At 45.5% G+C, this 15,565-nt stretch overlaps 1 protein-coding gene across 2 annotated transcripts in view; it reads right to left on the bottom strand.

Annotated features, from left to right (window-relative positions):
• Positions 1–10,803, bottom strand: part of MAML2 (mastermind like transcriptional coactivator 2) — a 282,219-nt gene extending 271,416 nt beyond the window's left edge. Inside the window, exons 1-2 of one of the 2 annotated variants that reach the window (XM_045019495.1) lie at positions 10,349–10,803; positions 8,765–10,028 (exon numbers count right to left, since the gene is read on the bottom strand). In XM_045019495.1, the coding sequence (XP_044875430.1) occupies positions 8,765–9,190 (426 nt within the window). In that variant the 5' untranslated portion in view covers positions 9,191–10,028; positions 10,349–10,803. The remainder of the gene's footprint in view (positions 1–8,764; positions 10,029–10,348) is intronic. The other variant, XM_045019502.1, reaches the window with a different exon arrangement.
• Positions 10,804–15,565: the final 4,762 nt, after the last annotated feature.

Below are 15,565 nucleotides of genomic sequence, written 5' to 3'. Positions count from 1 at the left end.
CGGGATACTGGGCTAGATGGACCTTTGGTCTGACCCAGTCTGGCTGTTCTTATGTCTCTTGGGGGGGTGGATTTTTCACACCCTCAGAGACATACTGGTGTAAAATTCTAGTGTAGAGCAGGCTTCAGTGAAATGCAACCACTTCTGGGGGCAGAGACTGGCAATCAACTCTCATTCACAATGAATGGCACAGGGGTGATGGAGGGGAAAACTTGGGGCCGAGGATACTAGGGTGAAGCACCTACTCTTACAGAAAGTGCCAGAAGGTCTTTAATGAGCAGACCAAACCTCAGTATTTCAAGTGTGAATCTACCCTGAAACGTGACTTTCAAACTGGCATTGGCATGGTGAGGTCTCAGTGTTTACTGTCTCTCCATGTCCAGCATAACCACTTGTAATAAAAGTTCTACAAGCCAAATTCAGCTGTGCACTCCTACTGCCTTCCACTTAAGCTCTCAACGACACTGTGCAAACCCATTGCCGTCCATAGGTTTGCACAGGTGTGACTGATTGGAACTTAGTGAACTAGAAGGGCTAGTATCCAGCCCCCTCTGTTAGCTATGTCCGCTCTACAGAGCTGCAAACCAGACAGGGTACACACAGGGAGAAGGCATGTGGAGCAAGAGGCCATTTCCACCCAGTCACTTTCCAAAGTAAAGAAAATAAGAACAATAAAAAATTCCACAGGCAGTTTTCCCCCAGAGGAGAGGAAGAGTGAACATAGGAAAGAATCATATGTCACAAGTGACAGTCACATCACTTAGCAAACTTGTGGCAAGAAGTTCAGATACCATCATGATGGTCATAGTATAAGAACCCGAAGAGAATAGTAATGCCTCTGAGAGGAAATCCCTACAAGCCCCAGTGCAAGGTACTCAATCTACACTGGAAAAACAAAGAGATGTATCAGCCCTGTTAGGATTAGAACCTGCAGTTCCAGAGTCTCTAGGTATTACAAACCTACTGTTCAGACCACTGGAAAATGGCCTCTGGCACATAACTGTAACAGATATGTAATGAAAACCAGAACAGTCTGGCTATTACAGTTTGCGCTGGGAAGAATAACCAAAAAAGGTCAGTTCTTTAGGAAAAGATGGCTGTACACAGACAGCATAATAAGGTCTCCTAACACTCTCCTAGAGAGGAAATTTGTCACTCGGTCAGATACAGTCACAGGGGTTCAGCCAACAAGTCTGGTCTTTATTCGCCCGTCAGAAAATATTGCTGGCAAAAATGCTTTACTAGGGAAAAAAATATTTGTTTTAAACTGCTAACTGGAAACCGATTAGTATCAAATCAAAAACCCAACACAGTTGTACTAACTGAACTGTTTTACACTTTCTAGCTAACAATATTTCAAACTTCATGGGGTGTCAAATATTTACTTTTGTGTGCCATCCACCCGATGCCCCTAAACACAATGGCTTTTCAATAATGCGAAGGACTGTATATGGCCACACCCAATCTTTCACTGGAGCCTGCTTGGGTATGTCTACACTGCAGCATAAGCCCAGGAATAGAACTCGATGTTAGCAGACTCTAGGTTTGTTAACCTAGGGCTTGAGGGTCTATACTCATCTGTAACCCCAGGTTAGGAATTGTTGAACCCTGGGTCCCAGCCTGGGGCTCCAGCATCTACACTGCATTATGCAGCCTGAGTCCAACCACTCATATTCAAGACTTCCTAGCACCCTCCCAAAATGTGGCCACTCTAGCCCTTTGTTCGTGGTGCAGTGTGGGCAAATTTGACTGTCCACCAAATTTGACTGTCCAGAGAACAAAGAAAGTCATTCTGTGGGACACTTTTGGTGGACTCCCAAAGCACATTTTCCAGTAGGACTGTATCTACACTACAAAGTACTTGGGCTTGAACCCTGGGTCCCAGCTTGACTCAGGCTTGGACCCTCCACCCTCATGGGATCCTGGGACCCTGGATACAATCCCTGGGTGATTTGTGGGTAGACAGAAGTGGGGTTTGGCTCGAGCCTGAGTTTGAACCCAGGGCTTACACTGAAGTGTAGACATACCTTTGCTGTATATATGAAAACCTGACCTAAAGCATGTGGACTCAGTTCATCTTTCTTCACCAAGGACCAGCTCCTGCTCCCACTGAAGTCAAGGGGAGTTTTGCCACTGACTTGGACAGCACCAGGATTTGTAACAACTTCTAACAGGATCTGTAAAACAAATTACTCCTGGGGGAATTCTGTGGCACTGCGCATGTGCAGAATTCATGTCCCCCACTGATTTTTTTTCTCAGAAGAATACAGATTCTGCTGGAGAGACACTGCAGTTACACCTTTCACCCAACAGAGGCTGCTGTGGCACCAGAAGAGATGGCAGCCAGCCAAAGAGGCTGCATTCCTTGCAGTGAGGCCAAGTGAGGTGGCACTGGATGGACAGAGTGGGGCACATGGGGCTGTTTGGGGGGGTGTCACAGACTGGGGTTCAGAAGGGCTAGTGGCAGAGACAGACTGGGGTGTGGGCTCAGAAGCTAGTGGGGTGACAGCATTGAACCAGGGGCTGAATGGGAGGTGGGGTGGGCTGCAGGGCCACATGGGGACAGGTGATGGGGGCTGCAGCCACGAGAACAGGGGATAGGACGTTAGGAATACATGGGGATGGGGGAGAGGGCTGCAGGGCCACATGGGGATGGGGGGTGCAGGGACACACGGGGCAGATGTGCCTGACTGAATGGGAGAGGCTAGGAGGTCAGCCAGGATCTGCATGGGGGAGGCTCCCCAACTCCCTAACTATCCCTCCCCCTCACAAAAAGAACTGTTCCATACTCCTCCCGCCCATACCGAGCAATCCTTCAGGTTCACTCTCAGGCTCCTCCCCAGCAATTACTTCCCTCTCCCTCAGCTCCTCCATTATGCCTGACTCCCCCAAGCCGTTTCACTTTTTCTGGGGAGTGCAGGAAATACGTTCCTGTATTGTAGTTTAAATTAATTACTCAACGTTCTGTATTAATATGTCTAGTTAGGAATCTATCTGTCAAAAAAATCATTCCCTGAATCTTTCGTTGTTGCTGTTGTCCATATTGTTACAGACGTACCTGCTGACACGAATTTTGAAATAATTTACCAAAATAATTGAAACTGTCATGATTATATTGTATTATTTTGACAAATAAAATATGCAGAATTTTGCAGAATTTTCAAATATTCTGCACAGAATTTTTAATTTTTTGGTGCAGAATTCCCCCAGGAGTAACAAATGTAATGATCCAGCGTTCTTCAACAGATAAACCATAGGCCACGATCCTGACTCATGCAAGCAGAAGGGCTATGCTGCAGCCGAAGTCCCCAGAAGTTGTTATGCCCATCTCAGGGCCTTGTCTACAATGAGGGTAATTACACCAGGGTAAGTGCACCTTTGCAAAACCCCTGTGATTTGCACCAGTGCAACTTCACAGTTCATATAGGTGCAATGTGTCCACGTTAGGGGGTTGAATTAGTGCAAAAAATCCTCTGTGCAGATAACACCTTAGCTAGAGCTCCTTTGCGAGATCATGGGAATGCACCCCAGAGCAGTAACTCTGCTGCCCTTGGAGAAGGTGAGGAGAGAGTTTACTAGCATAACCCATCACTTTCTGATGTGTGGGGAAGAGGGGTCAGAGGACTAGGATCTAGGCTTGCCCGGTTGAAAAGGGACCCTGGTGGCTCTGGTCAGCACCGCTGATCGGGCCATTAAAAGTCCAGTCTGTGGCACAGCAGGGCTAAGGTGGCTCCGCGTGGCTCCCAGAAGTGGCTGCCATGTCTGGTTCCTAGGCTCAGGGGCGGCCAGGGAGGCTCTGTCTGCTGCCCCTGCCCTGAGCACCAGCCGAGAACCATGTTCAATGGGAGCTGTGGGGGAGCGCTTGCAGGTGCGGGCAACATGCAGAGGCCCCTGGCCCCTCCACCTAGGAGCTGGACATGCAAGATGCTTCTGGGAGCCGCCTGAGGTAACCACCGCCCAGCCAGAGTCCACTTCCCAAACCCCCTCCTGCACCCTAACTCCCTCCCAGAGCCCACACCCCCTCCTGCACCCCAACTCCCTGTCCCAGTCCTGAGGCTCCTCCTGCACCCAAACTCCCTCCTGGAGCACCCCACAGCCCCTCCTGCACCCCAAACCCCTTATCCCCGGACCGACCCCAGAGCCCACCCACCCCCAGCCAGAGCCCGCACCCCCTCCCACACCACAGCCCTCTGCTCCAGCCCAGTGAAAGTGAGTGAGGGTGAGGGAGAGCAAGTGACAGAGGGAGCAGGGATGGAGTTAGTGGGGGGCAGGGCCTTGGGGAAGAGGCAGGGCAGGGGGCAGGGCAAGGGTGTTCGGCTTTGTGCAATTAGGAAGTTGGCAATCCTACCAGGACCTCACCCTTTCAAGCAGTGAGCACACTCTGAATGATTAGTGGGGAGCCGGGCTTGTTCTCCCCAGCCATGCTATGGCTGGAACCCATGAAGGGCCCCCTTAGGCTATGTCTACAGTTACAAGCTTACAGCGGCACAGCTCTCCCATTGACATAATAAAACCAGCTCAATAAGCAGCAGTAGCTATGTCAGTGGGAGAGTGTCTCCCACTGACAGTTCTGTGCACACGAGCGCTTATGCCAGCAAAACTTATGTCACTCGGGGGATTTTTTTCACATCCCTGAGTGACAAAAGTTTTGCCAACCTAAGTGCTAGTGCAGGGGTAGGCAACCTATGGCACAGGTGCCAAAGGCGGCACGCGAGCTGATTTTCAGTGGCACTCACACTGCCCGGGTCCTGGCCCCCAGTCTGGGGGCTCTAAATTTTAATTTAATTTTAAATGAAGCTACTTAAACATTTTAAAAACCTTATTTACTTTACATACAACAATAGTTTAGTTAGATATTATAGACTTATAGAAAGAGACCTTCTAAAAACGTTAAAATGTATTACCGGCACGCAAAACCTTAAATCAGAGGGAATAAATGAAGACTCAGCACACCACTTCGGAAAGGTTGCCGACCCCTGTGCTAGTGTATACATGGTCTTATTCTCTGGCTCATAATTTTGTCCTGTATTTTGAGAGCACTCGAATTGAATAGAGTAATTCAGTACACTACAGGAGAACCTCAGAGTTACAAACACCAGAGATATGAACTGACCAGTCAACCACACACCTCATTTGGAACCGGAAGTACACAGTCAGGCAGCAGCAAAGACCAAAACAAAAAAACGAATATAATACAGTCCTGCGTTAAATGTAAACTACTGCAAAAATAAAGGGAAAGCAGCATTTTTCTTCTACATGGTAAAGTTTCAAAGCTGTATTAAGTTAATGTTCAGCTGTAAACTTTTGAAAGAACAACCATGACATTTTGTTCAGAGTTACAAACATTTCACAGTTACAAACAACCTCCATTCCTGAAGTGGTCATGACTCTGAGGTTCTCCTCTACTTGCTATGTGATATTTGACTATTTGAATTTTACATCCCCATATCCTCCCTGTCAGGGGGTTTTGAATACCTCAGATAATGTTCTAAGGGACGATTGGTAAGGAGAACACCCACTTCTATTATGCATAACAATGATTTAGAACTGGTGATTTTCTGTGTTCCTTAATTAGCTAGTCCTCCCAAAGAAGCAAATAAACAGAAAAGAATGTCTGTGTATAGTGTCCAACACAAAGTAGGAAAATTAGTAATGTGCAGTGATACCACTAAACCAATGCTGCTTCATGAGCTAGCACTTCTTCAGAGTCACAATTTGGTTTGGGTATTCAGACATATCAGGGAAGTCATCCACTGCATTAGTAAGATCTAAAAACCCCTCAAAATGCAGGTATACAAAAACTAGTGTGACTATTTCAAATCTCTTCTCAGGGGCACACAAATTTAATTCCATCCTGTAGTTAACTTTGAACTGATCTGGGGGCACAAGAAATCAAAGCTAAGTACAGCATTTTACAGCAAAAAGCAGGCAGACAACCTTTAACACTGTTCCACAAACAAGGGCAAAGCCTTCTTCACTCAAAAGAAGAAAATCAAAGTATTTTCTTGAGACTTGCTTTGTTTGTATCCGTAGCACTTTCAACCAGCTGCCTCCAGTTATTTGATGATAATCGTCACCACTAGTTAAAAACCACACCGGCCTGCTCACTGAAATTAGAAAGTGACGCTTTTTGGAAAGTACATGATTAAGCAAAAGCCTTTTATCATTTTAAAGATGAATGCAAAGCATTTAATTAACACTCACTGAAAAAATAAGATAATGGCTTACTTGGCTGTGATGGGAAATACAGAGATTTAATCTGAACACTGGATCTGGTCTGAGTGTCTAACTCCCTTTGGACACAATGTTATCACATTCATGCTTACATCATCACCCTCAGTATGATGCCGAATAATGTGGTCCCAAATTTAGATCCACAGATTGTAGCGAATACCAGTGTAACATGAGCGAAACAACAACGCTGGTCCCATTTTAGAATAAATTAAGTATTAAAAGGGTGCACACATGTATGTGTGTGTATGAAGCTATTTTCAGTCATTCAAATAGCAACCATCACTGTCATTCTTTGTGTGTTTTTCTGGAGTCGTGGTAGAGAGGAAAAGCAGCATAGTACATGCTCCAAGAGCAAGGCAGACCCCTCATAAAAAGAGTAGTGAGACTTCCCTCTTTTGTATCTAAAACACTCAGGCCTACACTTTCCAATTTAAAAAGCTCAACATGTCTATTCATCATGCCATTTACAAAGTGGCATTATCTGTAAAACTCTTGCAACTTTGCTCCATAAAATGTGTCCTGTGATAACAGCAAATAAACCCTTTCTGGGTCAAGTTCATACTTTAAACACCAAGTCTGAGAAGCAGTTGTTTAGCAACACAATCTTATATAATGTTAAGAATTCATCATATTTAAGTGTTTGCTGATCTTCCGAATTTAAAGCTAACCTACACACACACACACACATTTTTTCGCTGTCGATCTGTACACTGTATAAATATTGACTGGGTCACTGGGTGCAAAAGCAATAGCAACAAATTATTGCCCAGAATTAAAATCGTTCTTGCGATTGTCTGAAGCCTTAGACAATACGTTAAAATACACCAGGGATCATTTAATCCACTGGGAATATTTTTAATGTTGTTTTTGTCCTCTAAATCAGTAAATATTCATTTTAACCTTTTAAATTTTGTTTTAACCATTTACTGATTATGTATTTTTCTTAGAGCTTGCTTGAGATGGAAGTTAAAGAGACTCACAGAGCAGACATATAATGACACCAGAGGTATTTTCTGTGTGTGGAATTATGACAAATCATGCTAGTTTGGAGGGCAAAGTCACATACTAATTTGGGTCAAATGCATACATATAAACTGATTACAATCATTCAAAAATCCAAAAGATTAATAAATCAATCTAGATACTGCATATGGCCACGATCCTGCAAAGATCCATGTCAGAGACTATTTATCTGTGTAAAGTTAAGAACATGTGCAAGTGTTTGCAGGACTGAGGTCTACAGGCCTGATCCTGCAGCAGTGAAGTCAGTGGGAGTTTTGCCACTAATTTCAGTGAGTGCAGGATAAGACCTATGCGTACCGGCATGTGTAAAAACATAAGAATTGCCAGACTGGAACAAAGCGATGATCCATCTAGTATGGCATCCTGTTTCCAAGAGTGGCTTCAGAAGAAGGTTAAAATGTAGCTATACCCACCTATACAGAACTCCATCTAGACAGTAATATTTTACACTGTATTTTTACACTTTAGAAACACTTGTATAGCTTGTCATGCCAACAAAGCCTCATTCAATTGAACTGAAATGGAGACATGTATGTATGGGGGAGATTTAGCTGGCTTGTTTTTTTACAGATATTGATTTATATATATTACATATACATCAGCTTTGGAAGATCCTATTTGCTCATTCACCCAATGCCAGATTCCCCCCTCCCCCCTCAATCATAAAACTAAATTGTGGGTGAATAAATGTTGTGCCTAGGCTGGTGTATTTTTAAGGCCATCATGAATGGCGGGGGGGATAGATGTACAGTACACACAGCACGCTGGGGACATCAGAAATATACATCATCGTAGTGGCAAATAAAGTTCCTTTGCAGGAAACAACAAGTTGTGATGGGCGTGCTGGAAGCTTTCCCTGCCTTCGCCACTGAGAGACATGTCATTTTGTATATATGCCAGTAAACACAGAAGACAGCAGGTTCCCACACATCACACAAGTGCACTAGTAGCATCTGCTGCCCAGGCACCCTGCATTGGTGGCATCCCGTGCTCATGCCCCATTTATCCATACTGTCCACAGTAGTAGCACCAGAGCCTATGCCCCCTGGGCTGACAGCACCTGATGCTCACACACCTGTGCCAATGGCCCTCAGTATCCATGCATTCTACATCGATAGCACCGGGTACTCATTTCCCACACCAGTGGCACTCAGTACTCCCACCCCATATTGGTGACACCCTGTATGCCCCATACTGGTGGCACCCAATGTCCTATATCAGAGACACCCAGTACCCAATGTCCCATACCAGTGGCACCTAGTCCCCAACATCCAACACCAGTGGCACCCAGTGCCTCATACTTATGGCTCGAAGTACCAAACTCCCGACACCAGTGGCGCCGGATGCTCACACACTCTGCATCTGTGGCACCCCATGCGCACACACCCCACACCGACCGGACCGGACCTGTGTCTCTGCCCCTGCCCCACTGGCACCAGGTGCCCACCCAGGGGCGCACCACCTGCAGGCGGCGCTGTGAGCTGGAAGGAGACAGGGTCTGACTTACCGCAATGAGGGCCGAGTTCCTCTGCCCCCCGTCGGCCGCGGAGCCCGGCTGCTGCTGCTCCCCGTTGATCCCACTCCTGCCCCCAGCAGCCCCGTTGCTGAGCAGCTGCGGGTGATAGTCCGGCGGCGCGGCAGGGGGCGCCGGGCCGGCGCTGCCCGCCCCCTTGCTGTGCTTGCCGCTCTTCCTGGCCCCCTGGCCGTGCTGCACCAGGTTCAGCAGCTGCAGGGTGCTCTCCCGCTCGCGGTCCGAGCTCTCCGCCCGGCCCCGCTCGTAGCGTCCCTCGCAGCTCTGGTGGTGCTGGCGGCAGACGGCGATGCGGGCTCGCAGCCGCTCCACGATGGCGCTGTGCACCCGGGGGGCCACCGAGCCCCCTCCCAGGAGACCGGCCCCGAGATCCGGGGCCTGGGGGGGAGCCGTGTCCCCCATCCTGCCGGCCACGCTGCTGCTCGCTGCTGCGACTGGGTAGCGCCTGCGATGCTGCCCCTGACAACGCTGAGCTCTGTTCTCACTGCCACATGGATGGGGACGGGGAGGGAGGGATGGGCTGGCTGGGGGGGAGAAGGGGGCCCGGGCCAGGCAGTCCCCAAATCTCGATCAGCCTCCCCCACCCCCACCCCTTAGCAATCGGGCTTGACCTCTCTGGAGGAGTTGGGATGGGGGCGGGATGGGACTGACCCGCGATCGCTAGGTATTTGCCAACATAGAATTAAAGATGATGGGCGGTTTGCGTCCCAAGACTGCAGAGAACCATTTGAAGGAGGGAGATAAACACAAATTAGAACAAGGGGGAGGGCGATGGGCTCATGGGTGAACACAGCAAAAATCCAGGGGGGCTTGGGGGTGAGACCTTTCTAAAGGGGAATAATAAAAACAAATCAAACCACCAAGCCACTGCCTTAAAAAAGAACCAGTCCCCCAGACGGAGGGACTCTCCCTCCCAAATGAGTGAAACTTGGCGGCTTTATTTATTTAATTTTGGGGAGGAGGGAGAGATTCTTTATGGGGAAATTTCTCCAGAGGAAGAAAATTGCAGTGATGGGGCGCAGGAGGAACTCAAAGACTTTCCCTTGTTTTGGTTTGGTTTAATTTGGTCGAGAGGATTTTTTTTATAAGCCTTCAGTAAACGTGCAGATAAAGGGGCGGGAGGAGGAGGAGGTTCAGATGAGTTAAGTCTTTGTGTTTTCTCGTCTCTCTCTCTCTTTGCTCTCCAGTCTTCTTGTTTTATTGCTGTCTCCAACTGTCTGCTGCTAATATTGTAGCGCCTCTAAAAATAAAAGAGATGGATCCCCAGTTGGTAACAGTGTCAGTAACTGGACTTTCAGACCATGCTTTGCTTTCTATTAATCCAGCCACTGTGTAAAATCCGTATGAAGTGTTTATAGCCACCCCCGACACCCCAGGCAATAAAAGCAAACTCAGAACGTAGGCAAGTATCACCTTTAGCATAATTTCCCTTATACCCCACTTCTCACTCCCCCCGATATTTCCGTTCCAAGTACAATATCAAGAAAAGCACGAGACAACACAGACACACACAGAGACATATCGCTCTTCAGAGCAATTACAAATGATAGTGAAACTTACAAACTTCCAGCATTTCGCACCCAGAGTAGTCCACTGATTTTCTTTTGTGTTTTTGCATATTCCATCCCCCAAACAGTGGGTCTAGGTGCTTGTGGTGCAATTATCAGCGATGACTCTGTTGGATTCCCCGGCTTGATAAGTGAAAAGTACCTTGTAATATCCCTTTCTCTTTCTTGTCTGTTGTTAGCTGCTTTGCTGACACTGGCTCACTGCACGGGGGTTACGGGTACACACAGGCTTTCATTGTGCTCGGGTAAGGCAGAGCGGCGGCGGAGGAGAAAGCGTCTTGGGAAGTCCTAGTGGAAGGACGGTGTCACTGCAGGAAGAAGTAATAGCCACAGAGAAGAAGCAAAAGAGAAACACGAAGCCTCCAAGCGGCAAAGGAGATGAATGAAGAGAGAAGCAAATTATGAACTATGATCCCAGTGGTTTATTTGCATGGATGGAAGCCAAGGAAATCCCTTTTTCCATCCGCAGGTTTATATGCTACCTCTTCCCTGGCTCTGAAGGTCCAATAACTTCCCTTATTCCTAGGGAATGCATTTCCCTCCTTCTGTGTATATATATCTTGGTATTGCCTAATCATCCACTAATTATATTAGGGCACCCTGCTTACCCTCCTGCCCCAGCTTCAAGCCCTTTGTGCAATTACTAGGAGTGTCACAGATACATCACAGCTATGAACTCTCTTAGCAGCTGCATTTCTCTGCAGTAGAAGTGGAAAAACAAAAGTAGTCATTCTTGTGCAATGCTGTGTGTACATATCTGAGCAGACCAAGGGTCTTTGTGGTCAAGGCTGGGAGTTGGGAGCTTTGGGTTCAGTTCCCAGCTCTGACACAGACTTCCTGTGTGTGCTTGGGCAACTCATGGAGGCCCAGGTCTTTACATGCCTAACTCCCATTCAAATAAATAGGAGTTAGGTGCCTAAATATCTTTAATGATCTGGGTTCTAATCTCTGTGTTTCAATTCCCCTCTGTAAAATGAACACAATGGTACTTCTTTTGTCTGCCTTCTCCATTTAGGCTGTAGGATCTTTGGGGAAGGCACTGCTTTTCATGATTGTGATTGTACAGTGCCTAGCACAATGCCCCCCCTTCTCATTTGGTAGGACTGGAATAGTAATAATGTGGATGTGTTATAGGGTACGTCTACACTACGGGACTATTCTGAATTTGCATAAACCGGTTTTGTAAAACAGATTTTATAAAATCGAGTGCGCGTGGCCACACTAAGCACATTAATTCGGTGGTGTGCGTCCGCGGTCCGAGGCTAGCGTCGGTTTCTGGAGCGTTGCACTGTGGGTAGCTATTCCCTAGCTATCCCATAGTTCCCGCAGCCTCCCCCGCCCCTTGGAACTTCCGGGTTCTGTCTGGAGAATTTTTAAAAATGATTCTGAATTTCATCTTCTATAACGGAGCGCTGATAGAACGGATTTGCCTGCCCTTACAGCGATCACGTCCGCATGGTCCATGCTGGAGCTCTTTTTTTATTTTGATTTCGGACTGCATCGCCACCCGTGCTGATCGGAGCTCCACGCTAGGCAAACAGGAAATATTCAAAAGTTCGCGGGGCTTTTCCTGTCTACCTGACCACTACATCCGAGTTCAGATTGCAGTCCAGAGCGGTCAGTGGTGCACTGTGGGATAGCTCCCGGAGGCCAATACCGTCGATCAGCGGCCACACTAACCCTAATCCGATATGTTAATACCGATATTGGCGCTACTCCTCTCGTTAGGGAGGAGTACAGAAACTGGTTTAAAGAGCCCTTTATATCGATATTAAGGGCCTCTTGGTGTGGACGGGTTGGGCGTTAAATCGGTTTTACGCTCCTAAAACCGATTTAAACGCCTAGTGTAGACCAGGCTATAGTGACACACTAGAGATGCTTGATTAAAGGTGAAAATGTACTCTCATTTATGAGCCTTCATTTTCAGGTGCTTATCACTTTCCACACACACGCAAATCATTTTTTACTTAAATTTAGAAATAATGAAGCAAAAGGATTCTAAAAATCACCTAAACCATACATGCATATAACATACATATAGATGCAAGTAAACCCAGCCATGCTTATTTCACTGTGATCCAAGAAACTGCACATTCAAATAACCACTCATAAGAGGTTCTCAGTGGTTGTTGTGCCTGAGAGAACTGCCGGACTGGTCCCACAGCACAGTTAACATGCAGGGCCAAACCTCACTGTCCTGTTCTTTTTGATCGAACAGAACCCAGTTCTTTGATTTTAAGGCATGCTGCAAGCCCTGTCTGGCATCGCAGGCATTTGAAGAAACTGAGTTAAGAAGAGGGAAGTGTGGCTAAGGTGGAGAGGGGATTTTTGTTTAGCCCTGAATGGTTGAATGAATGTGGAAGAATTTATTGGTATTTATTTGATATATTTAAAAGAAAATAGCATTCATATGCCTAAAGCAAACATTTTGAAAAACCTAAATTGCTTAAGAGTTGCATTGACTGCAATGGGACTGAAGAATATGCTTAAAGTTAACCATCTGTTAAAGTGCTTTACTAAATTGGGGCCTTGAATTTTGAGCCATTTCAGCAATTAGTTTTTCAGTGATGCTTCTTGTCTCTAATTAAAATGACTGCAGTTTGTAAACCTTTGGGCTCCCATTTATACTGTTTGAACACATTCTGTAGCTTTTGTGGGATTGTTTAACTTAACAAGTTCAAGGAGTGCTATGTTCATCCTGTGTCCATTTTTTCTTGTGGACAACTACAATGCCCTTATTATGGACGAGGTTAATGTGCTTACATTTTGCATACATTGCAAAACAGACCTCTTAAATATAAAACTCATTTCTAAGATATAAAAAACTAATAAAAACACAGCGGAGTCCTTAAGAGTTAGTCTTGTGTACATATTATTTCACAAATATCAAATTTTCAATTTTAGATCACATTCATTTATTGCCCAGAGTAACACTGAATATATATAAAACATCTAGGTTAATGAAATGAACAACAAGGTGTGGTATCCTATCAGTTGTCTGCAATGCTATTTAAGAGAAGTAAAAAGAAAAAATGATCATTCTAACATTTGCTACATCATATATTTTCTTAATCTCTTTGGTTATGACCTCTGGACTCAAATTATAAATGTACATTTCTCATTTTAAAAAAAATCAACAAGATGTAATCAGTAATTCAAATTTATAGATCATGTTTACTGTCTGCAAGATATTTACCATATTTACATGTATTTATCTAACACACCCACACTGTTTATCCAGAATGACTAAAAGAAGGTCAGAGCTGAAGGCTTTTATTTATTCAAATAAAAATAAACTAGCTAAGTTAAATATGGGAATACATGTAATTGCCTTCTGATATGCTAGAAATTTACTTTCTCACACCAGATGCTCATTGTCCATTCTGGCCTTAAAAATCTAGGAATTTACCGACACTATATACACCAGTCTTTGAAAGGTGATCACCAAGAGCACCTATGCAATCCCCTCTTTCACAAATTTCAGCACAAACACTAATGCCCAGTTCCCAAGAAGCTATTCTGCTCCAAGAACTGACTCCAATTAGAGAGATTGAGGCAGAGAGCACATGCTGTTCTGCTTGCAGCAACTCCTCCCAAAATAATTTGCATCACAAAACTAACACAGACTTTCTTTAAAGATTCAAAGGTGCTCATAAGAAAATACAGTAACTCCTCACTTAATGACCTCCCGCTTAACATTGTTTCAAAGTTATGTCGCTGCTCAATTGGGGAACATGCTCATTTAAAGTTGTGCAATGCTCCCTTATAACGTCGCTTGACTGCCTGCTCTGTCCACTGCTTGTAAGATTTTGTGGAAGAGCAGCGACTTTACAAGGGAGCATTGCACAAGTTCCTCTTCTCTACCTCCTCCCTCTCCCAGCACTTCCCCCACGGCCAAACAGCTGTTTGGCGACGCTTAGGACTTTCTGGGAGGGAAGGGGAAAAGCGGGGAAGCACCGTATCTCCACTCCTCACCCTCCCTCCCAGAAAGTCCTAAGTGCGAAGCACTGGGAGGGAGGGAGAGGAGCAGGGATGCAGCATGCTCCAGAGAGGAGGTGGAGTAAGGATGGGAAGAGGTGGGCCTGGAATGGAGCAGGGACGGGAAGAGACGGGCCTGGAGCATCCCCCGGCAAAGTGGGCGCCTGTTTTTCTCCAGGAAAGCTGCCACTATTGCTGTAAAGGTGCTTTCTAGTGCCTTTACCTGCGGTGGGTTGTGCCTGTGTGGGGTAAGCCAGGGGCACTTCCCAACCACAGTACAGTACTGTACAGTACATAATGCCTTGTCTGCCCCCAAAAAACTTTCCTTGGAACCTAATCCCCGGCATTTACATTAAATCTTATGGGGAAATGGGATTAGTTTAACATTGTTTCACTTAAAGTTGCATTTTTCAGGAACATAACTACGTTAAGTGAGGAGTTTACTGTAACTTGTGAGATGACTGTGTGTGACAACCCCATCTCGTGACTCCTGCCATAACAAGTACAGACACTACTTTATTTTCTTAAATAACAAGGAAATTAAATGCAAAACCCAATATTAATGCAAAATTTAGGTCACAAATTTAAATGCAAATGTTTTAAGAAATGAAAAAGTTAAGCATCTCTTATTAACGTTAACTCTCCCACATTGCACACACTGCATAGTCGTATGGTTAATAGAATAGGATTTAAAACATATATTCTCAATATATGGAAATTAATATTACTTTACAGAGCATGTTTAAATTGTTACCATTACATTAATGTAATCTTTTGAATTTTGTAGTGATCAGTTTAAGTAATATTACATCAGAAATCTAGAATTTGATTTGATGGAATAATGTTGTAGTGGAATCAAGATTTCACATTATTTTAAGAGGTACCATAAGTTCCTCTCCACTCTGCAAAAGGTAACATATGTAATAATGAGAGATGGGGCTAGTTGGGAAAGGCTGCTAAGCAGCATACATCTCACCCACTTCCGACAAATGTATTTGGGGCTCTCTGGGAATTCTAGCTGGCCCCAGAGGCAGAGCTGGAAAGGAGCTGTTTATTCTATGTGGCAGTGCTGCACCATGTAACCCTTTGGAGCGAATGCATGTAGGGTTCTGAAATACCTCTTTGGCCACAATTCCCACCAGCTTCTTCCTTTTCAGATACCACAATGTTACCGGAAAAACCCATCCACAGCCTTAATTGCATTTTCTTACCTTTGACAAGAATATCCTGG

The sequence above is a fragment of the Mauremys mutica genome, chromosome 1 (assembly GCF_020497125.1).
Source record: "Mauremys mutica isolate MM-2020 ecotype Southern chromosome 1, ASM2049712v1, whole genome shotgun sequence".
NCBI classification, from domain to species: Eukaryota; Metazoa; Chordata; order Testudines; family Geoemydidae; genus Mauremys; species Mauremys mutica.
This window is presented reverse-complemented; position numbering and strand designations above follow the sequence as displayed.